The 26,541-nt window shown below is 58.6% G+C and overlaps 1 protein-coding gene across 4 annotated transcripts; it reads right to left on the bottom strand.

Moving 5' to 3' along the window:
* Positions 1-873: 873 nt before the first annotated feature.
* Positions 874-20,815, bottom strand: LOC101054144 (aldehyde dehydrogenase family 3 member B1). Of its 4 annotated transcripts, none has more exons than XM_003941183.4 (10): positions 20,666-20,815; positions 14,669-14,831; positions 11,305-11,415; positions 11,050-11,170; positions 10,709-10,794; positions 10,209-10,290; positions 8,311-8,697; positions 7,418-7,584; positions 3,494-3,593; positions 874-1,854 (listed from the first exon to the last, which is right to left on the bottom strand). In XM_003941183.4, exons 2-10 carry the CDS (start codon positions 14,828-14,830, stop codon positions 1,664-1,666), a joined length of 1,407 nt encoding a protein of 468 aa, XP_003941232.1. In that variant the 5' UTR covers position 14,831; positions 20,666-20,815; the 3' UTR covers positions 874-1,663. The 4 variants fall into 4 exon arrangements, with proteins under 4 accessions (XP_003941232.1, XP_003941230.1, XP_074257880.1 ...); XM_003941181.3 differs by lacking the exon at positions 20,666-20,815 and adding an exon at positions 19,591-20,621; XM_074401779.1 differs by lacking the exon at positions 20,666-20,815 and adding an exon at positions 15,088-19,562.
* Between the last annotated feature and the right edge of the window lie 5,726 nt (positions 20,816-26,541).

Here is a 26,541-nt window from a genome sequence, read left to right as displayed (position 1 = left end):
CGCAGAGGAGGCAGTGGCTCAGGGCTTGCATGGGGATGGCTGAGCCTCCAAAGGACCTGTGGGCCACAGGGAGACCCTGGGCGGGGGGGGGGGGTGCTCAGGCTGAGGAGCGGAGAGGGCTTTGGGCTGGTCAGCAGGTGCTCCGAGGAGAGGGGCTGGGGCTGGAGAGAAGGGAGGTCTTGGGATGGTGGCCAGAACCTGACCCTGACCCTGGCCCTGCACCTGGTGATTCCTGCGTGGATTGGGGAAGTCCTGCAGCATTACGGAATTGTTACCCAACGCCAGGGGCTTGGTTCAGGGTTCTGTTGCTAGCTGCACAGAAAGCAAATCACCAAGATGTAAGTATTGCCAGGGAAGAAGGCCTTATTCAGATGACATCAGCCGGAGAGACGGGAGATGAAACTCAGGTTCATCCCTGTCCCCCCCCTCCCCTACTAAAGTTGAAGGCTGATAAAGTCAGTCTGAAAAGAAATCGGGAGGCCAGGAAGAGGAGGTGGCCCGAAGGCTGCAGGAGCTGCCTCTCATTGTCCAAATGTAGGTTTCCGAAGCATCCAGCTTGTTAGGAAATTGGGCCACTTTCAGACTCATCAGCTTGTTCAAAAGTGGGACGTGGGGGGATGAGAAAGGGTTTCAGGCAGGAAACCCTGCATTCTGCTTTGGCTGAGTGGAAGGGACCCAGGAGGATGAGCAGGATGGGGAAGAGCATGAGCTGTACTGGATATGGTGAGAATGAAGAGTTCCGAGCCCCTCTGGCATGGGCTGGAGGGAAGGGAGACCTTACTGCATAACCGCAGCCTCACCTGGCTAGAGAAAAGAGAGGCGGCCCTGCTCCGTGCCACCCCACCGAGGAAAGACAACATCTGGATCCCCGGCTCAGCAATCCCTCATTTAATCCTTGCAACAACCCAGGAGGCATTTTTTTTTTTTTTTTTTTTTTAGATGGAGTCTCACTCTGTCACCCAGGCTGGAGTGCAGTGATGCGATCTCAGCTCACTACAACCTCCACCTCCCAGGTTCAAGCAATTCCCCTGCCTCAGCTTGCTGAAGTAGCTGGGACTACAGGTATGTACCACCCTGCCTGGCTAATTTTTGTATTTTTAGTAGAGATGGGGTTTTGCCATGTTGGCCAGGCTGGTCTCGAACCCCTGACCTCAGGTGATCCGCCTGCCTCAGCCTCCCAAAGTGCTGGGATTATAGGTGTGAGCCACCGTGCCCGGCCAGGAGGTAGCTATCAATTGTGAAACCTCTCTACTGAGTAGATGGGGAAACTGAGGTTCAGAGAGGGTAGGGATGGCCTTGGACATACTAATTCCGTAGTGTGGCCTGAATCAGATGCCAGGGCCCCTGGGCCACCCACTCCACAGCATGGTGGTGGCCCAGAGGCGCCATGCCTGTCCTCTTCTGGACATGGGTGGCTGGTGCAGGGACAGGGGTCGGTCACTAAGCTGTTTCCCATAGCTCTCGCAGTTGAGGGCAGCTGAGGTAGGAGGCTGAGATGGGGAGAGGGAAGCCCCAGGAGAGAGGAGGCAGGCGCTGCTCTGAGGAGCACCCCGGAGCCTTGGCAATCCTTTTTCTCCTCAGAGACCTGGAGCCCAGGCCCTGTCTCCACCAGCTGCAGGTGACAGTGGTTATGGTGGTCTCTGGCCTGGGCCTGGAGAGGGGCTCAGAGCAGCGTGCAGCTGCAGCCTCGGGCCTCCATGGCCACCAGCAGCATCCTCAGGCGGCGCGGTGAGTGGGGCGGGTAGCGAATGGCATTGAGCTTCTCCATCCCCGGGCTGCGCAGGAGGCAGGCACGATGGTGGGAGAAAGTGTCGAAGGAGAACTTGCCATGGTACTGGCCTATCCCGCTGGCACCTGGATAGTGGCGCAGAACACAGGTGGTCAGGCCCTTAGGGTGTCAGACCTGGGCACTCCCAGTCACAGACAGTGGGGCCTAGGCGGGCTACTTCACTTCTCTGAGCCTCAGTTTCCCCATCTGTCCAGTGGGCTGATCATGAGGCACTGTGGATAAAGGGCTTAGCCCCGAGCTTGGCACTAGCTCAGTAAGCCTTGGGGACACCAGGTGCCAGGGCAAGATAGGCAGACGGTGGTCAAGGGCATGGATTCCACAGTCAGACTGCCCAGGGTTAGATCCTGGCCCTGCTACAAACAAGCCGTGTCACCGTGTCTTGGTCTCCTCTGCCATGGGGTGACAAGGGCATCTCTCTCCTAGGGTTGCGGCGGGGATTGAGGGGATATTGAGACCCCTGGACCCAATAGGTGCTGTGTGCAATGAGCTGTCCTCAGTGTCTAGGTCGCGAGGCAGACGAGGCCCCAGGCCAGCGTGTCCAGGGCACAGCCTGCACGGAGTGGGGTTGGCTGGGGGACTTCCTGCGGTGAGTGAGCCCCAGGAATGTGCAGTTAATGGGAGGAAGAGGGTGGCTGGGGGCAAGAGGGACCCAGGCTTGGGGAGCCTTAGAGATGAGTGTCACACGGTGTTTTAGGGACCTGGGCAGAGTTCAGGCTTCTGGAGCAGCAGGTGGGGAAGCCAGGGTGGGACAGTGGCCACCAGGAAGGTCTAGGGCTTGGGAGCTGGGGGAGACTTTGCTGAGGGAGCAGCAGAGTCAGATGTGCTCGCAGAGAGCCTGACTCTGCTCCAGGGCAGGGAAGCAGGTTGAGGAGGCTGCAGCTGGTGCTGGGGAGGCAGCTAGGCGGGGGCGGGGGCAGCCACCCAAACTTGAGCCGAGCTGGGACAGCAGCACAGGCACTATTGTGGCCCTGGCCGCCCTCCAGGAAGGCCGTAGGTCCACCTGGGGCAGCTTGCCTGGCCCCGCCATCGTTTACTCTGGTGCCGAGTGTGGACGGGTGGCAGGGCTGCCAGCCACCTTCCCGGGCCAGGTGTTCACTGAGGAACAAGTGAGCTTAGAGAGGGGAGGTGTCACCTGGGCCACAGGGCCTGTCAGGGTGTTGCTGGGACCAGCTCTGAGGCTTCCTGACTTGGAGGCCAGGACTCTGCAGTGGCATCAGGGGCTGTTCTGGAGGGTGGAGGATTTGCAGTCATTTGGCCTCCCAGGGTCGGGAAGTGTACTGGGTGCTGGAGCGGGGATGGGGTTAGAGGAGTGGCCGTCCTGGGGTAAAGGACACCGGTGGCATGGCTGCTGAGGGGCCGGTGCCAGCTCGTGCTGTTGGGAGAAGAACAAGCAGCTGTGCAGTGGGCAGTGTGATCATAACTATGTGGGTTTTAAAAAAAGTCGCTGAATTGTATGTCTGCGCAGAGATGATCTAGATGGTTCCACTGCAGCCCTTTTTTTTTGAGACGGTGTCTCACTACGTTGCCCAGGTTGGACTCAGACCCTCTGGGGTGGCGAGCAGGATGCAGGTTCTGGGGTGAGGTCTCCTCGCCCGTCCCTCTACACTGAGGTGGGGCTGGGGGGTTTTTGGTGGGAATGTATGCAGGTAACGCCGTTGCAATTCGACCATATAGTAACAGAAGGGCAGGGTAGCAGGCACCTACCCACTCCTCCGAAAGGCAGGCTGGCCAGGGTCATGTGCATGAAGCCGTCGTTCCCGCAGAAGCCCCCGCTGCTGGTCTGGGCCAGTATCCGCTTGACCACCTGGGAGAGAACAGGATGCGTGTGAGGCTGCGTTGAGTCCCGTTGGGCTCCTCGGGACCCAGAGCCTGGTCCAGACTGGACTCTGTGACACTGGTCTTGCCTCATAAAGGGTCTGAGGCCACCATGTCAGCTGAAGGGCATGTGATGGGACAGGTGGGACAGGTGGGACAGGTGGGGCAGGGGGTTGTGTAGCAGCCCCTTATGGGGCTTCCACTTGGGACATGTTGCCTGGACTCTACTCGTGTGGCCCATGCTGGGGGCACAGACTCTCAGGCCTGGGGGTAAGGGCAGGACACCCAGTGTTGCCTGGGGACATGGAGGGTGCAGTGGCAGTGGTGCAGTGCTGGACAGCAGGGAGGCATCCCAGGGGAGGGGTGTCATGTGCCTGCTGAGTGGAGGGTTTGGGAGGGACAGAAGTTGTTCAGGCCAAGAGGGCGCCCCAGACAGAGTGGAGACTGAAGGGCTGTGTGGTGTGAGCACAGGGACATGAAGACATAGTGATGTGGTCAGATTTGCACTTTAGAAACAAGCTTGGCCCTTGCTTGACTTCATAAAGGACCTTCTTCCTCAATCTGTAGGTTTACTTGAAGACTGAAAGGAGAAAAAGATTGGTAGACACTAAATTGTTGCGGCACAAAAACTTCAACATATTTAGTTGCAATCACCGAGAGTCTCTGATTACAGCTGGGTCAGGGCTTGTCTGATGTGGGGAGAGTGGACTCCCCCCAGTGGATTCAGACGTCACTTCATGGCATGAGACCAGCATGACCCACAATGGCAGTGGCAACCGATGAAGGAGATGGAGCAGAAGGTGGCAGAGGGCGTCCTGAGTAGTATGGGCAAGCCACCTGGTGCATGGCTTGTATCTTAGATGTGACTGTGTGTCCTGGGACCAGTGCTGAGTGGTCAGAAAAGTTTGAAGCCAGATGACTCCACTGCCAAAAAACCTCTGTAGCATTTTCTAAAGGTAAAAGTATCCAGATGAAGCAGGGCTCCTTGGAGGAATGGCTGCTTCTGGAGTTAGAGCAGGGGAAATGCAAGATGAGCCTGGAACTTCTTGTGGCACCAGAGGGGAAGGAGGAGGTCACAACCCAAGAGGCTGGGCCGTCTTACAGAAACATGGGCTTCCAAGCCTGAGCCTCCGACAAACCATGCAACCTTGGATTACAGCCCCTGGAGTCAAATAAATATACCTGAGTCCGTACTGACCTAAATAAACAATTCAAGAGATTAAACTTTCTTTTTTTTTTTTTTTTTTTGAGACGGAGTTTCGCTCTTGTTACCCAGGCTGGAGTGCAATGGCGCGATCTCGGCTCACCGCAACCTCTGCCTCCTGGGTTCAAGCAATTCTCCTGCCTCAGCCTCCTGAGGAGCTGGGATTACAGGCACGTGCCACCATGCCCAGCTAATTTTTTATGTCTTTAGTAGAGACGGGGTTTCACCATGTTGACCAGGATGGTCTCGATCTCTTCACCTCGTGATCCACCCGCCTCGGCCTCCCAAAGTGCTGGGATTACAGGCTTGAGCCACCGCGCCCGGCTTGAGATTAAACTTTCTTACAAAATTCCAGGAAATAGATGTAGATACTGCTGCTAGCCAAGAATGCTATATCCAGCTAAGACTACACTTCATAGATGAAGGAGAAATAGAGCCTTTCCCAGACAAGCAAAGGCTGGGGGAATTTTTCACAACTAGATCAGTCCTGCAAGAAATGGCTCAAAGGAATCTTAACATAAAAACAAGTTGATATTTGCCATAATACACACAAAAGTCTGAAACTCGCAGGCCCTGTAAAACAATCACACAAAGGAGGAAGAGAAAGATATCAGACAGCGGTACAACAGAATTCCACTAAACCACAAACGGAATAAGGAAAGAATGTATAAAACAACTAGGTAATAATAATATGATAGAGCAGCATCGTTTAATTACTCCCACCTGGTGAGGGTGGGGTAGCCTTAGAGACTTGCCTCCAAATAATAAACAAACGATAGTAGCTTCCCAGGGAGACCCTGGCAGACACTGCCCCGACCTCATAGTGAAGGTTCCCCTCACCAGCCACGTGTGCATCTCAGGTGCCCCTAATGTGTGAGAGGCAGGCTCACCTCTGTGGGATTCTCTCCTAAAACTGGTAACCCTTCTTTAATAATGTGAAATAAACCAGATGACCTTAGGCTGGGGATGTTCTACAGGAGACTTGTCTAGGACTCCTCAAGCTGAGAGGCTTCTTAATGCAACGTGGGACCCTGGCGTAGATCCTGGGCAATGGACAAACTGGTAAAATCCAAGTCAAGTCTGGAGTGCAGTTAACGGTAATGCACTGCTGTCACGTTTGGTTTTTTCCTGTGGTCAGGAGATCCTCCCACCTCAGCCTCCTGAGCAGCTGGCACTACAGGTATGTGCCACTATGGGCAGCTAATTCTTAAAAATGTTTCATCGAGATGGGGTTTTGCTATATTTCCAGGGCTGGTCTCAAACTCCTGGGCTCAAGCAATCCTCCCACCTCAGCCTCCCAAAGTGCCGGGATTACAGGTGTGAGCCACCGCGCCCAGCCCTGCCATCACTTTTTTAGTTTTGACCCATCTAAGCACCGTTAAATGGGAAAAATTAGATGTGAGGCACATGGGAACTCTCTGTACTATCTTGGCAACTTTTCTGTAAATCTAAAAGTATTTCTCAATAGAAAGTTTATTTTAAAAAGTTCAAGTGGCCGGGCACAGTGGCTCATGCCTGTAATCCCAACAGTTTGGGAGGCCGAGGCGGGCAGATCACCTGAGGTCAGGAGTTCGAGACCAGCTTGGCCATCATGGTGAAACCCAATCTCTACTAAAAATACAAAAAATAGGGCTGGGTGTGGTGGCTCACACCTGTAATTCCAGCACTTTGGGAGGCCGAGGTGGGCCGATCGCAAGGTCAGGGGTTTGAGAACAGCCTGGCCAGTATGGTAAAACCCTGTCTCTACTAAAAATAGAAAAAATTAGCCAAGTGTGGTGGTGGGCACCAGTAGTCCCACATACTCGGAAGGCTGAGGCAGGAGAATCACTTGAACCTGGGAGGTGGAGGTTGCAATGAGCCGAGATTGCATCACTGCACTCCAGCCTGGGCGACAGAGTAAAACTCCATCTTAAAAAAAAAAAAAATTAGTCGGGCATAGTGGCACATGCCTGTAATCCCAGCTACACAGGAGGCTGAGGCAGGAGAATCGCTTGAACCCAGGAGGCAGAGATTGCAGTGAGCCAAGGTTGAGCCACTGCACTCCAGCCTGGGTGATAGAGTGAGACTGTCTCAAACAAACAAACAAAAAGAGTTCAAGTGGAAGGAATCGATTTGCTGTCTGAGGGCCTGGGGAGGGTGCATGGGGACTGCTGGTACCTCTTGGTGTTTTTTAATCTGAGGACTCTGCCCTTGGGGCTCCCAGGGAAGCTCTGCAGCTTGAGCAGGGGTCGGGTATCAGGGCTCATTCTCAGACCGGGACCTTCAGGTCATCCTGACGTGTTGCCTGTGCCTTCAGAGCCAGGTCATGCAGCCACAGGCCCAGATGTGTAAGGAAGAACAAAGGCATGGCTGACCTGGAGGAAACACTGGACCCTAGAGAAGACCCCAGGAAGCCACCCACTGAAGGCCTAGGAGAGTGGGACCCAGACGAGGAGCAGGGTTGGGGTGGGTGATGCTCAGCTGCTCCCAGGACAGTTGGCAGAGACAGAGTCCAGAGGACCACCATCCCAAAGTCCTGAAGCCACTGGACTTTGGTGGCCCCTCTGCTGCCACCATTTGCACTGCCCACTTCGGGCTCCTGCCCCCGCCCAGCCCGGCTGCGCCCCCACCTGGCTGCTGTTGGAGAAGGCGTACAGGGCCAGGGGCTTCTCCCGCCGGTTGATGAACTCGATGGCCTCGTCCAGGCCCCGCACGTTCATGATGGGCAGGATGGGCCCGAAGATCTCCTCCTGCATCACCGGCTCCGTCTCCTGCACATCCACCAGCACCGTGGGGGCTGCCGGGCACCAGAGACGGCTCAGCCCCGGGGCCACAGTCAGGACAGCCCCCAGGGGCGGGGGTAGCGGTGGGGACAGGGCCAAGGGCCAGGGCTCCAGGCCAGGATCCCAGGGTCTGACTTCCCAGGCTCCAGGATTTGGAGTGTCTAGGGAAGAAAGTCTCCCCACAGCCCCCAGAAGGGACCCTAGGGCTTCCCCAGCCTGCCCAGGGCCTGCGGGACCCAGAGAATCCCCCGACCTTGGTCCCACAGTCAGGAGTGATGGGATCTCAGAACCTTGGAGTTCATGAGGCGACAGCGTCCAAGAATGTTGGAGCCGCAGCGTCCCGTGAGCTGCTGAGCTGTACGGCCCAGGAGACCGGGGGGCTCAGGATGGGGCCATCGGGGTTTGGAACCCGGGGATCACGGGCTCGGAGAATCTGAGGTCATGGCCTTTCAGGACAGCGGGTGGTGGGATGGGAGTTCATCTTAGCACGGTAGGCCCTGGAGCCCGGGGTCTGAGCTCAGTGAATGAATCCAGGGCTGAGGGACCAGAGTTTGGCCTCATGGGGCCACAGGCTCGGAAGCACGGAGACAGATTAGGGCACCGGAGCTGTGGCTCAAGGCCGGGCTCTGGCAGCGGGAACAGGTTTCAGGTGCGGGCCCAGATTCATGGCCCAGCTGTGGGCCCTCCAGTGAGGAGGGGTCTCGGCCCACGTGGGCTGTGGCGGGGGCAGCGGGACTCACCGATGTAGCGATCGCTCTCGTCGCTCTGGCCCCCGATGGCCACGCGGCCGCAGCCCAGCAGCGCCCGCAGCCGCTGGAAGTGTTTCTGGTTGATGATGCGGCCCAGGTTTGGGGAGCTCTGGGGGTCGTCGCCGTAGAAACGGGTGATGGTGCTCTGCAGGGCGGGCAGCAGCCTCTCCTGCATCTCAGGGCTGCACAGGAGGTAGTCAGGGGCCACGCAGGTCTGGCCGGCGTTGAAGTAGCGGAACCAGGCCACGCGGTTGGCCACGATCTGGGGGTCGCAGTCGTCGTCCACATAGCAGGGGTTCTTGCCTCCGAGCTCCAGGGTGACGGGCGTCAGGTGCTTGGCGGCGGCGGTCATGACGATCTTGCCCACGCGAGGGCTCCCTGGGCGTGGAAGGAAGCCAAAGTGGCCGTTCAGTGACCTGGACCAGGCAAGACGGCCCAGCCCAGGGCCCCGCTCCTCCCTGGAGAGGTGAAGGAGTCAGCAGGTGCCAGCCCTCACCTCGCCTTTCCTTGTCCCTCACTGCCACCCTGCAGCCCAGGGCCTGCTCATCCTTCCCCAGGACCAGCCCTAAGAGCAGAGTCTTGGGAGGGAAAGGCGCATGGCAGCTGTCGGCCCTCAGGGTCCCCCTCCTGGGCCAAGCCCCTCGGCTCCTCCCGCCTCTGCTTCTAACCCTGGCTCACCTTGCAGGGGACGCTGCAAAATGCTACATAAAGCCCTTCTCCAGAGCCTTCGGGGATCCCTTCTCATCAGGCTGGGGTCCAGCTCTTAGTCTGTGGCATTCAGATCTTGCTTCTCTAAACCTAAACCTGGCAGTTCTGCCACCACCCAGCCTTTTTCTTCTCACCCTTGAGGTGGACTGGCCCAGGCTGAGGCGTCCCCAGGTCCGGCCTGGCTTGGCCTCACGTCTCCTCTGTGCTGGCCTCCGGGGGCCCAGCAGTCTCCCCCATGCGCTCAGCCTCTCTGCCCTAGCCCCGACTGGGCCGCAAGGCCTCCTCTCCAGACCTCGCTGGGGGCCTGCGCTGCTGCAGCTGTGGGGATGGCCCTGGCACTTCTCCTCCTTGTGGTCAAGAATCAAAGGCGGCAGGAGCCACTGTCCCTTCTCTACTCCCACCCCGCCCCCTCCTGGGCACAGTGCTTCCGGGGCTCTGCACTTGCCCCTGGGGCTCCTTCTGCCTTTGCTGGGAGGTGGGCTGGTCGATCCTCCAGGCCCTTCCCCGTGATTCCCTCCACCTGCAAGGCACAGCCTCGCCTCTCAGCACCACTGTCTTCCTCCCGCTCCTTCTGTCCCTCATTAGCTCAAACACTCGAGGCCAGGTGCGGTGGCTCATGCCTGTGATTCCAGCTACTTGGGAAGCTGAGGCATAAGAATCACTTGAAACGGGAGGTGGAGGTTGCAGTGAGCTGAGATGGTGCCACTGCCTGGGTGACAGAGCAAGATTCTGTTCCAAAAAAAAAAAAAAAAGGAAGAGCGACCTCTGGCCTGGATTTCACCAGGGCTGTGCACATTCCCGCCTGCCCCATCCCGGCCAGCAGATGACCCTGGGCAGCATGCTGAGCCCCAGTCCCTCATCTGCCTGCAGAGAGGGCTGCGGGCACCAGTAGGGTGGTGGCTAAGGGCCAGGGGGCAGTGGGGTCACGCATGAGGGTCTGGGGGCAGTGTGGGCAGAGGCTGTGGTTCCTGAGGCTGTGGATGGCATGGTGGGGTGGCCCTGGACGTGGGACTCCATCCCTACCTAAGGGGTCCTGGGGGTCCAGGACTGCTCCCAGCCTGGTCCAGAGAGAGAGGAGAATTCAGTCTCCCTTTTGGACTCCCAGAGTGAGGGACCCCAGCTCCGAGCCTGGGGCTGTCCTCCCTGACCCCTGCCTGTCCCGGCCCTCGTCCCAGCCTCACCTGTGAAGAAGATGTAGTCGAACCTGTGCTCCAGCAGCTGCCCCGTCTCCTGGGGCCCGCCCAGCACCACGGCAAAGCAGCTCTGCAAGGCAGGAGGCGAGGATCCCTCAGGGACCCCAGCTCTGAGAGCCCAAGGAGCAGCCTGCCCCACCGGCCCCTGCCCTGCCTCTGCCCCGCCAGGCCTGACCCGGCCAGGGCTCTAGGAGGGCTGCACGGAGGCAAAGTGGGGAGCAGGGTACTCCCTAAGGGTGCCTGGCATTGGCAGTCCGGCTGGCACTGCAGGAGCTGATGCCAGGGCCAGGCGGAGGCAGACACAGGACCCCTGGGCAACAGGCTGCCCTTGCTGCTCCTCAGAGGGAAACTGAGGCTGAGGGGGTGGTGACTTGGCCAAGTTTACAACTCAGAAGAGGCAGGATTGAGTGGGAGACTTGGGTCTGACCGTCTGACCGCCCCTCGAGGCCTGTCTGCTCCCGCTCCATCTGCCCGGCAGCCCTGCTCACCTGGTCCAAGTATCGGGGCAGCTCCTCGGCCAGGATCTTCTCTATGCTCCTGCTGATCTCCGACGGCTTCAGCACCACACAGTTCCCTGCAGGGCGGCGCAGGGAGGCAGCTGGGGAGGCGGGGCCCACTCCTGGCCTCCACGCACCCGCAGCGCAGGCGCCGGCCTCCCCCACTTTCAGACACAGAACCCAGTTCAGAGAGGTGACACGACGGGCCCAGTGCCACACAGCCCGGGGACGGTGAACCAGACAGTTCTTCTCTGCCACCTGGGCCAGTTTCCCATGTCCTCCCGGGACCCATGGGTGGCACTGACGCCCGGAAGGGGCAGCCTAGCTCTCACCTGCGGCGAGGGCACCCACCAGGGGCACCAGCGTCAGGTTCAGGGGGTAGTTCCAGGGCGCGATGATGAGGACCAGGCCAAAGGGCTCCTTCCGGATGAAGGCCGAGTCCAGCTGCGTGGCCTGGGCCGGGAGCCGGGGGTGAACATTAGGTACTCAGCACCCCGGCCCCTCGGCAGCCGCCCTCATCCAGAGGGGCTACCCTGGGGAAGCAAATATCCCCGGAGCCCCCACCCACCTCAGCCTGGCTGGCTCACCAGGTTCTTGGGCACATGCTCGTCCTTCATCCAGGCCCGGAGGTTCCTGAGGGCCAGGGTGACCTCACCCTGGCTGATGGCGATCTCAGACACCTCGGACTCGAAGGCCGACTGCAGGAAGTGAGTGGGGTCAGGGTGGTCAGGGTTCCCAGGATCGGCAGGAGGCCACAGCCTCCTCCAGGCAGGGCCTGCTTCCATTTCTCATTCATTCATTCATTCATCCATTCGTTCACTCACTCACTCCACGTTCAGCACAAGCTTCCTGTATGAGGTGCGGTCTCTGTGCAAAACAGAGAGACCTGCCCTGCCACCGACCTCGCAGGGCACAGTCGGTCCACGTGAAGCTGAGAACAGGGACGGCTCCATTAGGACGCGGCTGTGCCAGGGGAAGCACAGAGCAGGGTGGGGTGGAGACTGCGGGAGGGTGTCTGCAGCTGTGCACGTGGGTTCATCCGCATGAGCGTGTGTGTGTGTGCTGTTTTTACAAAGTGGTCAGTCCAGGTCTCCAGGCGGTGGTGACATTTGAGCAGTGACCTGAAGGCAAGGAAGGAGCCAGCCGTGGGTACCAGGAGGCGGGATGCTGTGGGCAGAGGCCCTGGCAGCTGCAAAGCCCCCGAGGTGGCTGTGAGCTCGCCCCGCTTCAGCTCAGCAGGAAGCAGAGTGGGCGAGGTGAGGGGCCGGGGCTCCTGGGAAGAGCAGGGATGGAGCTGACTTAGGGTGTTTTTTAAAAAAATCTTAATTTAAAAACACCGAATTTTTGATTTTTTGCAGAGACACAGTCTTGCTATGCTGCCCTGGTGGGTCTTGAACTCCTGGCCTCAAGGAATCCTCCCACCTCAGCCTCCCAAAGCGCAGGTGGAGATTGGCCTGCAGGGGACGCCGGTACAGCCACCCCTGGGTAAATGCTGCCAGTTCCCACAGCCCAGGGGCCGGGGCCGCTGTCAGGCTTCTAAGCAGGAGTGAGGAGACCCAAATCAACAGGGATGCTGTCCTGCTCTCGGCCCGTGTGCCCTGCCCTCTGCACCCCTGGGCGGTGAGACCAGCCAGGCATCCGTCAGTCCACGTGAAGGTGAGAACAGGGACCGGGACACCGGGGCCAGGCTGTCTCCCTGCCTGAGGCAGCGCCGAGGCTACGGGGTGCAGGCTGTCCTGTGTCAGGGCAGAGGAGGACAGGCCAGTGGAGTGCTGGATGGGTCAGAGGACCAGTGAAGCCCAGAGAAAGAGATGCCCTGCCTGAAGTCACTCAGTGAGCCAGGGCCAGGCCAGGCTCCACTGAGCCCCGAGAGGGAAGAGATGGCAGCATGCCCACCAGCTCCTCCCAGCCCCTGAGGCTGGGTCACGGTGCCTTCCACACCAACTCTCCCACAGCCTGTGCTCCGGCCCTACAAGCCTGGTGGCCTGCCTGCCATACCTCCTAGGTCGCCTGGGACCTGACTTTGGGAGACTGGCCTATTTTGAGCCAGGTTCCAACTCTGGCTCTGCTCCTCCTGGCTGTGTGCCCTTGGGCAAGAATGCGCTGTCTCTGAGCCTCCTCTGGGAGCCACTGGGTGTAGCTGCCCAACCACATTCAGCCGGGGGTTAACTGAGAGGGTGCATGTGGGCAGATGCTGCCTGCTAGGGTGGGGACAGCGGGCTGGCCGGGGCCAGAGGGAGGGACGGGGTTGAATGTTCTGCGCTGCTGCTCCTGGCATAGGGCACCCCTCCTGCAGCTGGGATGGGAAGGCAGGAGGCGGACTCTGAACCAAAGGGAGAAGAGGCACCGGTCAGGTCAAGTGTCACGGAGGCCGGCAGGCAGTCAGTGGCAGAGGCTCAGTGGTGGCAGGGAAGTCAGTCCCCAGGGAGCCCAGCAGGCTGGGGGAGGGTCTGGACACTGTGGCCTTCCAGGCAAAGGCAGGGGACATTTTGTCCAGAGAACAGGAGCCTCGGGCAGCCCCTGGGACAGATGTCCTGAGGCAGGGAGGCAGGTGCATGGCCCTGCTGGGTGAGGGGCTGAGTAAGTGTGGTCCTTAGGGTTCTGCCGGGATTGGGAGGGGCTGAGCCCCCAGGCCTCCAGGGTCCAGACAGAGGCCTCGATGCCTGCTGTACCCAGAGGGAAGCCCAAGGCCCCACAGCCCACAAGGCCCTACACAGTGTGGCCCATGGCCCTGCTGTGTCTGCCTCTCCCACCCGCAACAGCCACGCTGGCCTCCTTGCTGCTCCTCAAACAGAAATGCCCAGCAGCTCCTACCGCAGGGCCTTTGCACATGCTGTGCCCGCTGCCATCTCCCCAGCGGCCTTGGCGAGCCTCCCCTGCCCCTTCATGTCTCTAAAGCCTCCTTCTCAGAGAAACTTTCCCTGACCCCCACAAATAAAACAGCAACCTGATCCTGACCCCCTTTCTCTCCTTCGCCCTGTCTCCAGGGCACGTATGTATTTCAACCCAACATGCCGTGTAATTATTATTGTTATTTTTATTATTTTTGAGACAGCTTTCCCTCTTGTTACCCAGGGCTGGAGTGCAATGGCACAATCTTGGCTCACTGTAACCTCTGCCTCCGGGGTTCAAGTGAGTCTCCTGCCTCAGCCTCCCGAGTAGCTGGGACTACAGGCATTCAACACCACAACTGGCTAATTTTGTATTTTTAGTAGAGACAGGGTTTCTCCATGTTGGTCAGGCTGATCTCGAACTCCTGACCTCAGATGATCCACCCGCCTCAGCCTCCCAAAGTGCTGGGATTACAGGTGTGAGCCATGGTGCCTGGCCTATAATTATTATTTTTATTATTATTTTTGAGATGGAGTCTCACTGTGTTGCCCAGGCTGGAGTGCAGTGGCAAGATCTTGGCTCACTGTAACCTCCACCTCCCGGGTTCAAGTGATTCTTGTGCCTCAGCATCCCGAGTAGCTGGGATTATAGGTGCCCACCATCACATCCAGCTAATTTTTATATTTTTAGTAGAGATGGGGTTTTGCCATGTTGGCCAGGCTGGTCTTGAACTCCTGGCCTCCAGTCATCCTCCTCCCCCGGCCTCCCAAAGTGCTAGGATTACAGGTGTGAGCCAGCCTTGCTGTGCAATTATTTATTTGCTGTTTTATTGTCTCCGACAGAAGGTCACCTTCATAGACATGAGAACTTGGTTTTATCCTCTGCTGTATCCCCAGAGCCTAGAACAGTACTTGGCACATAGTAGGTGCTCAATAAATAGTTGCTGCATGAATATAGACATGAATGACTGGATGAATGGGCAAGAGCGGCTCTGGCCTGGGAGAGGAGCTGTTTTGAGCCCCTTCATGGAGGGCGTGGCTGTCTTTATCCCCCTCTGTCTCAGCTGCCCCCCACTCCCCCCTGCCCAGTGCATGCTCTCATGCCCCCACCCAAGCCCACCTTGTGCAGGTCCTGGGCCAGTGCGTCATGCAGAAGCTGCTTGTTGTCCTGCAGGAAGCGGCCCAGTCCCCGGAGCTGTGCAGCCCGGAACTCAGCTGGCCGCGTGTGCCCCGCGTGGAAGGTTTCCCGCAGCCGCCGCAGCGTGTCCTCGAAGGGGTCCATCCTGCCAGACAGGGCGGTGTGAACTGGGTGGCCAGGGCTGCCCCTTCTTCATGGGAACCACCCAGCCGCCCCAGGGTCTGCGCACCCCAACCTGCCTGCACCCACAGGGTCTTGCAGACACCCCTACCTCATACGCACACAGGGACCCACTCAGATGACCCCATGGGGACAGGGGCTGCCTGTGACCTCCTACCACCAACAGGGGACACTCCCAGACACACATGAAGACCTTTGCACCACTCCCCTCTGCCACAGACCTGGGGGTGGCCACAGGACTGGGTGTGGGCTTGGGGACACCCCCAAGGGTGAACAGGCAGGCAGAGGGCCACACTTCTTCCTGCCGCATAGAAATTAACTCCAAGCCATGGCCTCTGCCCTGCCCTGATGCCCCTCCTGGAGGCGGGCGGCCTCACTCCTGCCAGCCTGATGGAGTAAACAGGAGCTTGATGAGTAGACGAGGTGTCCCACCCACTGCCACCATGGCCACCACCTTGGAGCACTCTAGACTCAGAATTCTCGGCCTTCCCCTATCCCCAGCCTGGGGGCACTGCCCAGGGAGGCCAGGCCAGTGGGCAGTAGCCTCCTCTCCTGGTGCCTCAGCTTCCGCAGGAGGAAAGGGGCGAACATCTCAGCCTCCTGGAGGCCCTGCTGCCTCCCCTGCCGGGGCTGTGGTCCTGGGTGGTGAAAACAGCAGTAGGGAGCGGATCGTGGGGAGAGGGTGTTTCTGCGTCCGTGCTGGTGTCAGCCAGGGCTGGCAGGCAGGGTAGGGGCCCAGACATTCCCCCGAGCCCTGCCTGTTTACTCGAAGTTCATCCGAGGAACACTCACGCACTCGTTCCTCGGCCTGGTGCCAAGAATCCGTGGGGATCCTTTCTTCCTTCCCGCTCTGAGTTCCTTTTCTCCAGAACTCAGCTTGGCTGATGCTTCCTTCAGGCAGCCCACCCAGATTATGCCCCCATCCACTGTCACAGTGGTCCCTTGACTCTGCTCCCTACTGTTCTGAGTTGTGCCATGTGATAAACATCTGGTTACACTTTACCCACCTCCCCAACCCTGTCCACATGCCCCTCATTTCCCCCCATTAGACTGGGAGGCAGGCCCCTCTATGCCTACTTACTCGAGACCTAGTGCCCAAGGCCCCTCATATTAGGGGCATAATGATGGCACCTGCCAGCTGATGATGAGACCACAGTGTTGGTTCTGAGCCCAGGGCGCCGCTTCGGTGAGCGCAAGGCTGCAGATGGTTGTAAAGTCGCTACCTGGAGGGCCTACCCCTCTATCCAGCCTGCAAGATGGCCCCGCTGGAACAGTGTGCTGCCGAGAGCCTGGTCGGGAGCCCCAGGCCAGTCCTCAGCTGGAGTGACTGGGGGGCCAGGCTGAACCCACCGTCCTCCTGCTCTGATTGGGAGAAGCTGGGCAGCTGCCCACACCCAGGACAGGCACCATGTTCCCCGTAGGGGATGGCCCGCCACAGGAACAGGACTGAGACTGGGAGCCAAGAACGTGCCTCTCGAGCCACCATCAGGCCTGTCTCCGGGCTCTGCCTCTTACCGGTTGTGTGACTGTGGGCAAGTCACTCGCCTTCTCTGCCTCAGTTTCCTCCTCTGTGAAATGGGGGTGCTAATGGCACCTGGTGTCATTGTGAGGAGTGCATGACATCATGCTGCATAAAACATTTGCCGTTGTGCCCACAGAAAGTACTCGACAAACGGCAGCTCTGGGTGTTTGCTAAGCAGCCTGCAAATATTTCTCTCCCCCGGCTCCGCACCCTCCCAGGCCCTTCTCCGTTCTCCGTTCACCTTCCACGCCTGGACCTCTCCCGACTTTTGTAAGAGCCTCTGCAGAAACCACAAAAATGCAAGGCACGTAACGTGCATGGGGGACCGTGGGCTGGGAGCTCTGGGGGGCATGGAGCTCTGCATGCAACAGCCGGCAACCCTCCTAGCAACAGCGAGACCAACTCGCCTGGGCTGCAGGACGCATCTCCCCCACAGGGCAACCAGCCCTGGCATGGCCCCTACAGGTCGCTCACTCTGGACCGAGGCCCCTAGGGGGTGCCCAGAGCGGGTGGGGAGCTGGGCAGGACCCCAGCAAGCGGAGAAGCCAAGTCCTCCTTTGGCCTGAGATCGGGGGAACCCTGGGCCTGTGACCTCCCAAGGGCACTGGGCGGCCACTGTGGGCACGCAGAATAGGGAATCCCTGAATCAGGCCCCCAAGCCCACCCCCTCGGTGCCTCTCGTACAGTGTGAGGTCATAAGGAAGTCGCCTGTAAGACCCGTGCTGCCCTCACCCATTTCAGCACCATGGCCGCCCAGCGAGGGGGCCGCTATTCACCCCACTGAAGGAGATGGAGGCTCAGAGAGGGCTAGAGCTTGCCTGATGCCACCCAGCTCCTCACACTGGAAAACCCAAATCCAGGCTACCCGCCCCAGCTCCCACCTCCCTCACAGGGCAGCCCAGGCCTTGGTGGAAAGGGCACTCTGGCCTGGGGCGTGGACATCAGACTCGGGGCCGGTGGACTCCGGCAGGCTGGCTGTGGGAGGGCTGCCTTCGACGGGGGGGTCTGGAGCTGTTTGGATTCCATTTCCTCGACCTCCCCTCCTCACCATTGCTGCTCCCCACAGTGCTGGGTTGGGGGGTCTGAGACCGCCTCTTGCCTCCTGACACTGAGCCACTGAGTTTCAGGGGCTGACGGGCCCAAGGGTCTCTGGGCGTGGCCCCCCATCGCAGGCTGAGGGGCATGTGGCCCATGCCGCTGTCGGGAGCATTCAAGAGCCACCCAGACTCGCAGCTTCTGGGTGGGGGGAGTTGCCACATCATTTGGTGATGAAGACAGCGGCTCTGTTTCCTCTGGCCTGGGGACCAGGGCAGGACCAGCCACTTCCCCTGAAGGCCATGGGTCTCAATGCTCAGGCGCCCACGTGCTAGGCACTGTGCCAGCCTGTGTGCTCACCAAGGGTGCCCACAGGCTCCAGGAACAGAGTGGGGAGGAATGGGGCGGACACATCCCGGGGGGTGAATGGTGCCCAAGGCCCTGCCCCCAGCCTCCCAGCAGGGCCCTGCTGAGGGACCGTCCCTGGGCAGGGAGGCCCTGCTGGTTCACACCCTGGCCCATCAAGTGGGTTGGATTCAGGGAAAGGGACGCTCTGCCCGTTCTCTCATGCTTTGCCTGTTTCTGCATCTATACCGTGGGCCTTCTAGGAGCGTGCTCCCAGCATGGCATGGTCTGGGCGCCCAATGACCTGGGTTCAAACCGCAACAGCCGCATGTGTGAGTGGGGAGTGTACTCACTTTTCCCATCTGTAAAACGGGGCAGTGCCCGTGGCACCCATGATTCAAGCGCTGGGACCCCGGGAAGTGCTCAATATCCATGGAGGGCGGAGGTACCAGGGGAGTGCTGGGGGACGAGACTCCCAGGCAGGGGCCTGAAGCGGCCTTGACCCAGGGCAGGTGTTGGGGCGACCAGGACATCACCCTGAGACCCAGCTGGGGACAGGGATGCGCTGACAGAGGGACTGAACATAGTGGGCAGAGAGCCTGGGGACCCCCTTCAGGGCAGCCAGAAGGCGGGGATCACTAGTCAGCTTCAGGGGCCCCTCAGGCCCAATACTACAGGGTCTCCGAGTCTAACCTCCTGCAGTTTAGCTTCGTTAAACAAGAAAGATGAGAAGCTGTTGTTTTGAATGGAGTTCCTGCGCTAGGCCCCAACAGACCGGACCAAGGCAAAATGGAGTCACTCATGCTAAATGCCACATAATCAAACGGAAGCTTTAAGGAAGCAGATAGATCCCAAAACAACAGGCCGGTTTCACTGGAGCCAACCTCATCAGGAAGTCCCCTCTGCCTTAGCCCTTAGAAAAGAGCAGTCCGCCGTGGCCCGGTGTTAGGTGGCTGGGTGCTCTCTATTTTTCCGTTTCCTCCTCCCTGCCTTATGAAACCCCTGTTCTGCCATTGCCTGGTGGGAGCGCTCATTCCGTTTTGTAGAATGGAGGCAGCCGGGATTCACGAATCATGAATAAAAGCCATTTCGATCTAAAACTAAATGTGTTGTCATTTTGTCTTTGGATGGCCTTAAGCTGAATTTTCATGAGGTTTCGCAAAGCTCAGCAGCCCCTCCCTTCCACGGGGTCCTTGGGGAACCACCAGCACACCCGATCGCTTGTGGCTTAGGCCAACCCAGCCCCAGGCCACAAAGAGGCTAAGCAGCCTCGGCTCCGGATGGGGCAGTTTCTGGGGTGAGAAGCGCCTCCTGCAGGCGGGGCGGGGCAGGCTGGCCTCTCCTTCCTTGGGCCCCGGCAAAGTCCACTGCTAAGAACGATTCTTTTCCAGAGTCATTCATGGCCGCATCCCTGCATCAGCACTGGGCGTGCGTGCTGGTGCCCAGGAAACAGCTGGTGCTGGAAGAGATACTTGAACCCCTGCAGGGAAGGGGTTCAAGCGCACATTCCTTCCTGGGGCAGCTAGGCCCAGAGCTGGTCCCTTGGTTCCCTTGGAGGGTGTCCGAGAATCCCAGGAAGAGGAGGCCATGGCAGCCCAGCTCAGACAACAGAAGGGTGCCTGCTGGCCAGTGGGGTGCCCGGGACGCGCTACCGCTCCCCAGCCCTGCCTCTCCTCCTTCCGCTTTCTCCCCCAGCAGGCAGGCTGATGAGCGCAGCTGCCCGTGCCTAGGCCGGCCTGGGCTCCTGCAACCCGGGGCTGCTGAGCTGGACTCCGCCCCGGCTGCCGGCCCCCACAGCCCCAGCCTCCCCGGGATACCATACCTGAGGCTCTGCCAAGCCGCCCTTCCTCCCGGTTGTCCTGCTCTGCCTGGCGGCCCTGCCCTTACGAAATGTGCAAGGGCCGGCCCCTGGGGCGGAGCTGCCCTGGCCTCGTGCCTGACTCTGGCTCTGGGCGGGCTGGAGGCTGCAAGCGGAGATTTCACCACCGCCTCCTCAGGGGCCTCGACATTCCCTCCCAGACCACGGAGGAGGAACCAACACCCAGAGAGCACCAGGCTAGAGCCACAGAGCAGGGCTGAGCTCTGAGCTGAGGGGCCAGCCTGAGGAGCACGGCCTGGGCAGTGGCCCTGGGAATCCCAGCGTGGGATGGGAATTGTTATTATTTTTTATTAAATGTCATGTGGACTGTTACATTCCGTGTCCCGGAGTAGCAAGGAAGTCTCTATGCCCCGCTCTCTGCCTTCCCTTGATGACTCCCCTACCCAAGACTCAGTTTCCCCTTCTGCAAAACAAAGAGGTCAGACCCAAAGACGGCTGAAGTCTAGAAATACCGTCTCAGGAACCACACCTTGTGCCTGCTCCGTCTCCCAGTGCCCTGTGTTTCCCTGTCCCTCCACACCACCCGACGGGTCACCCCAGTCACAGAGCCTGTCATCCCCCAGATCCAGACAGGGGGTGGGATGTGAAGCTGGGGGTGCGCGTGGCAGGGCTTCCTGCTCCAGACCTGGAGCTGCACCCATCCCAGATGTCCCCTCTGCTTAGGACGGTGATCGTGATGCCACGTGTCACCTTGCTGGTTCCTGTAGTCCTGATCCCCCTCAGGTGCCACAGCTGTGCAGAGGCCTGTCCCTGCCTGCCCCCAGCCCACCCTGGGTACACCTGTCAAAGCCAGCATGCGGTGGGGGGGATGATGTCCAAGCTGCTGTGGGTGTGGACAGGCAGGGGACAGGGTGACGGGTGTGGGGAGGAGCCTCCTTTATGCCCCTTCCTGGGCCCGGTGCTGCTGCTGTCTCCCTGGTGCCCTGGGTCTCCCTGGCTCCCGGCCCCAGGGCCTCTGGGCCGACCTGGCACCTGGGAGGTGCTCATCACAGCCCCTACCCACCAGCTCCCTGCCTACCTGGAAGGGCAGTGAAGTCTTCTGGGCCACGCCCACACTGGTGACCCGTGAGGATGTAGCTAGTTAGGGTGGGAGCGAGTGGCTGCAGAGCCCCCGTCCTCTGTGCTGGATGGAGCCCCCAGCCGCTGCCAGTCACATGGCTCAGCATGTGACAGCCCTGCTCTGGTGCTCTCTGGAGCTCAGCCAGATCGAGCGGGTGCCAGGCAGGGTGGGGCGGGGGCTGAGCCTGTAGCTGTCAGCTGGGAGCAAGGCCCAGAGAGGGCAGCCACTGGTCTAAGGCCACACAGCAGATCAGAGACCCACCTTGGCAGAGACTGGCAAGTGGAAGGGGTATTTCAGGATCCCAAGGGCCCCCTCCCTAGCCAGGGAGCTGTCAAGGCATTCCCTGAAACTCACAGGGGCTAAACTTGTCATGAATGCAACCTGGGAAGAGCCCCCAAAGAGGCCTATCCTCCTAGGATAGAGCTTCTAGCCTGCCCCAGGAGTCAGGCTTCCCCGCCTGGGATGCCACACACCTCCCAGCTGGGCTGGACGCTCCCCACTCTGGCTCAGGTGCCCCTCACTGCTCCTCAAGATCCAGAGGCTAAGTGGGGTCTGGGAGTCCCGTCCTTGTTGAGGGGAGCCCAGGGTAAACGGGGAGCCCTCTGGGTAGGGCACCAGGAGGACTCACTCTTGGAGCCAGCTCTGGGGTGGGGGCTCTGCCGAGGCCCAGGCCAGCCAAGTAGGGAGGGTGGAGGGGAGCTCAGGGCTTCAGGCTCTGGGCCAGACAGCCCCCAACCTGCCTGCCGTGACTCCTTCTCGCTCGGCTGACGCTTCCCCTCTTTGGGCCTCGGTGTTCCCGTGTGAGAATGGGGCTGACTCTAGTTCCGGGGGTGTCTGTGGGTAAATGACAGGGTTTGGTGAGCACTTAGCTCAGCATCCAGCACGGAGGGCGTCAAGTGTGAGATCGAGGCTCAAATCCTGGTCCTGTCACTTACCCGTGTGACCTACGTTAGCGTCTTAACCCCTGTGCCTCTGCCTTCCCATCTACAAAACGGGGATGTGTAAGAAGTCCGTACCCAAGTCATTGTGAGGCCAAAACAAGTCATTCCAGGCACGTGGGCCCAGAACTGTGACCATTCCAAGTGCCTCTGCCCCTCTGGAGGGGTCTCAGAGCTACCATCCAGACTCCAGGACAGGAGTGTGGGCTGGGCATGAGCATAGTATCAGGTGGAATCATTCATTCATTCATTCATTCACTCCCTCATGCTAAATGCCAGGACAGGAGCGTGGGCTGGGTACGAGCATAGTATCAGGTGGAATCATTCATTCATTCATTCATTCATTCTCTCATGCTAAACGCCAGGACAGGAGCGCGGGCTGGGCACAAGCATGGCATCAGGTGGAATCATTCATTCATTCCCTCACTTCTCAGATACATACCCCTGAGCCTGGCTCACAGGGCCTCAGATTTGCCCACGAGCGTCTTGCTGCCTCACGAGTGACCTTGAGCAAGTCACATCCCCTCACCGGGCCTCAGTTTCTCCAGCTATAAAATGGGGCTGACTCTGCTTGCCTCACAGAGCTGCTGTGAGGGTGAAGTGAGAGCTGGTTTGAAGGCACCAACAGGGTGCCTGGTGCTCAGTAGGCACTCAGAGCATGTGAACGTCCCCCTGCCCCTATCCCTGTCCTCCTGAGGAAGTAGCTGCCCCAGGCCTTGGCCCCGAGGCCCTGGACCCACCCTGGCTCCTCGGAGAGGCAAAGTTAGGGGCTGCAGGGGCACCGGACTCAGGACACAGCCAGAACTCACTGGCAACGGAGAATGAGGGTCACTCATTCATTTACGAACTCAACAAACCTTTACTGAGCACCTACGGTGTACAGACACTTCACACAATTTTCACAATTCCCAAACATAATTGACCGTGCTTTCCAGCTGGGCCACATGGTGACAAGGACACATGGGGATCCAAACCCGGCCCGGCCTGGCTCCCTGGCCCACGGTCCTTCTAAGATGCCTGGAACCCACGCACAGGAATGGTCTGAGGTCTTCAGCTCTGGGTGAGGCCCTTGCCCCCAACTCTCGGAAGCCTCAAGTCTCAGTGGAAAGCAGCTGCCACCTGGACATCTGCTGTGCCAGGCACTGTCCAGAGCCCTTGACGCACCCCAACCTGGGGACCTCCCAACATCCTGTGAGCCAGCCTCGCTGATCGTCAACCCCACTGGCTTTAATGTTTAACATACTGTGGACTCGCATCTGTGTGGGGGAAGTGGTGTTCAGTGAATCGTGGGGGCTGCCCAGCTCGCTACTGTGTCAGTGCAATGCAGGTCACAATATTCCACGAGGTTGTTTCAGGGAGTTCCAGTTGAGAGCAGCATTTATTCTCTTCTGCTTGCTTTCCTGCAAGGAACATCGATGATTTTCACAATGAGAACTGAAAGCAAAGGCTTATTATATAGAAAACTGGCAGACAGTGAGAGGGGATCTGGCTGCTCCTTCCTGGGGCTGTGGCTGTGCCCTGCGGCAGCCTGGATGGCTTGTCGGGGGTGCTGGCCCTGCTCAGATCTCCGTCCCAAAAGTCACACTGGTGCATTTATCTGGACCATGTCAGCCACTTAGGTAGTCACCAGGCTCTCCAAGAGCAGCTCCATAAGCCACCTAAAAAACGTCCTTTCTGTGGGGCGCGGTGGCTCACGCCTGTAATCCCAACGCTTTGGGAGGCTGAAGTGGGTGGATCACGAGGTCAGGAGTTCGAGACCAAGCCTGGCCAGCATGGTGAAACCCTGTCTCTACTAAAAATACAAAAAATTAGCAGGGTGTGGTGGGCACACTCCTGTCATCCCAGCTACTTGGCAGGCTGAGGCAGAATTGCTTGAACCCGGGAGGCGGAGGTTGTAGTGAGCTGAGATGGCGCCACTGCATTCCAGCCTGGGTGACATTCTGTCTCAGAAAAAAAACCTAAAACAAGCAAACAAAAAGCCCCGCATCCTTTCTGTTGAGGGATGTATCAGTCAGGGTTTAATGCGCTAAAGGGCCTTTGTGTGTGTGTGTGTGTGTGTGTGTGTGTGTGTGTGTGTGTGTGAAGATCTCACTTTGTCACCCAGGTTGGAGTGTAGTGGTGCCATCTTGGCTCACTGCTGCCTCATCCTCCTGGGCTCAAGCAATTCTCCTACCTTAGCCCCCTGAGTAGCTGGGGCTACAGGTGTGCACCACCACACAGGGCTAATTTTTGAAATTTTTTGTAGAGACGGGGGTCTCACTATGCTGCTCAGGCTGGTCTTGAACTCCTGAGCTCAAGTGATCCTCCTTGGCTTCCCAAAGTGCTGGGACTGCAGGCGTGAGCCACCATGCCCAGCCCTCTTCAGGTGTTCTGAGCAGGAGACACTGAGTGCAGGAATTGGTGGCACAGCACAGGTAATGGAAGGGCCCGGGATGGGCAACCGTAGCAACTGCCACCACCGCCAGGCCTAGAGGGACACGGGAAGGAAGAGCTGTCACCAGGCCCTGGAGGGTTGGGATCCCCCAGGGAAACTGGGAAGCTTGGGGGGCCCACTCTTCGGGCACTGGGACCGTGCAGGAGTCTGGTCTCTTCCAACAGTGCCTCCAGAGCCCTGGGCAGGCACTGAGAGCGGAAGTCCCGCCTTCTCTCCTCCCGCCTCTGCTTCTGCCTTTGCTCCGCACTGGCCAAATCTAATCAGAAGCCAAAGGCAAGGGGTCCTGGTGCTCAGGTGTCTGAAAGCTCTCGTCTTCTGAGGCAGTCACATCTCAACTCCATGTCTGCATAGCTCCGGGGGTGCTTTTTTCTTGCTAACCTGAGGCTGAAAGCGCCTGTGTTCCAAATTCATATGGTGCCACCATGTGGGACCTTAAAAAGACCCAAGCTTCTCCTTACTAAATGGGATGTTTGTATTTGTATTCTTTGTGTTGGGTTTAAAAAAAAATGAAATGAATTTTAATAAAACAATGTAAAATTAAAAGCTGCAAACAGGCTGGGCACGGTGGCTCACACCTGAAATCCCAGCACTTTGGGAGGCCTAAGTGGGTGGATCACTTGAGGCCAGGAGGTCGAGGCCAGCCTGACCAACATAGTGAAACCCTCTTGCTACCAAAAATACAAAAATTAGTTGCGTGTGTTGGCTTATGCCTGTAATCCCAGCTACTTGGGAAGCTGAGGCAGGAGAATTGCTTGAACCTGGGAGGCAGAGGCTGCAGTGAGTCAAGATAATGCCACTGTACTCCAGCCTGGGTGACGGAGCGACATTTGGTCTTAAAATAAAATAAAAGCTTCAAACAGACCACAGAAGTAGTCCACAAGTAGTAAGGTTTAAATTAAATAATTCTGGAACCTTAAGCTATAGAGTAACCTCATTTCTAGGCATGGACCAGGAGCTCACAGTAATCCTGCAATATCTATGAAAGTCAGTATCCAAGAAGTAACTGTGAGCCAGGTGTGATGGCTCACTCCTGTAATCCCAGTGATTTGGGAGGCTGAGGTGGGAGGATCACTTGAGCCCAGGCATTTGAGACCAGCCTGAGCAACATAGTGAGACCTGGTCTCTACAAAAAATACAAAATTAGCTGGATGCAGTGGTGAGCACCTGCAGTCCCAGCTACTTGGGAGGCTGGGAAGATCACTTGAGTCCAGGAGGTCAAGGATGCAGTGTGTTGATCAGAACACTGCACTCCAGCCTGGGTGACACAGTGACATCCTGTTTCAAAAAGAAAAAAGGCTGGGCATGGTGGCTCACGCCTGTAATCCCAGCACGCTGGGGGGCTGAGGCAGGTGGATCATCTGAGGTCAGGAGTTTGAGACCAGCCTGGGCCAATGTGGTGAAACCCTGGCTATACTAAAAATACAAAAATTAGCCCGGTGTGCGGGTGCACACCTGCAATCTCAGCTACTCAGGTGGCTGTGGCAGGAGAATCGCACTTTCTCATTTTGCTGTGTGATGACGCCGGCATCTGCTCTCTGAGAACAGCCCCACTGTAGCGCTACTCTCCCACCTCCTGGAAGCCTGAAGCTGCTGCAGATTCACGCCTCCCTCCCCTGGCCCTCCACTTTCCCAGCAATCCTTGGGGAGTGGGAGGTGTCATCCAGTCACTCGTGCATCCGTCCAGTCACATGTTGATCACTCAGTGCCCAGCGGCATCCTCTGCATGTGGGAGGATGTACCTGGAGAGCAGTGGGCAGAAGGGGGTGCACGGGGAGGGCACAGAAATCCAGAAGGGAAGTGGAGGGGCTGCATTCTCTGCAGGGACGGCCTCTTGTTTCTGAGAGCTGAGTGGGAAAGGCACCCGGGAGGAGCAGAAAGAAGAGCATTCAAACCAGAAGGAACCGAAGGGCGAGAGAATCTAAATATTTTCTGGATATTTTCCAAAGTGGCCCGGTGGTTCCAAGCAGGTGGACAGCCAGTGCTTTGGAGTGTGGCCCCACCACGGGCTCCCGCGACAGCCCTGGATCCGGTGCCCAGTGGGACGGGGGCAGGCACCTCTGGGCCCCACTGCAGGGTGGTGGCAGGGCTCCCCATGTAGTCCACCTCCCAAGACCCCACCCAAGCGCCCATTTGCACAGCCCAAACTGGAGCAGGATGGGGACATGGGAGGTGGGCTCTGGCTGTAGCGTCCTGCGTGGGAGGTGTGGTCCAACTGGTGACACTAGTGTCCCTGCAGGGCTCTTTGATGACCTGTAATAGCAGGCTTGGAGGTGGGGCTGGGATGACTCAGGAAACCCTGAGGGGAGCTTAAGATGGACCTGGCACTTTCTCAAGGCTTTGGATTAACTCAATAATTTCGCCATAGCCCCAGGGATAGCGCCAAGTATTTCTGTTTCGCAATTGAGGAAAACGAGGCACAAAGAAATGGAGTTAATTCCTAAAGTCACAGGGTCAGGAAATGG

The sequence above is a fragment of the Saimiri boliviensis genome, chromosome 6 (genome assembly GCF_048565385.1).
Source record: "Saimiri boliviensis isolate mSaiBol1 chromosome 6, mSaiBol1.pri, whole genome shotgun sequence".
NCBI lineage: Eukaryota > Metazoa > Chordata > Mammalia > Primates > Cebidae > Saimiri > Saimiri boliviensis.
This window is presented reverse-complemented; position numbering and strand designations above follow the sequence as displayed.

Coding starts and splice junctions, on each gene's coding strand:
- LOC101054144 (XM_074401779.1), bottom strand. CDS start 15,176: ATGCGGCAGGAAGAAGTGTGGCCCTCTGCCTGCCTGTTCACCCTTGGG. Junction 10,795..11,049: donor GGTGGGTGCCCTCGCCGCAG/GTGAGAGCTAGG, acceptor GCCGCCCTGCAG/GGAACTGTGTGGTGCTGAAG. Junction 1,855..3,493: donor CCTGCCTTTCGGAGGAGTGG/GTAGGTGCCTGC, acceptor GCCACTATCCAG/GTGCCAGCGGGATAGGCCAG.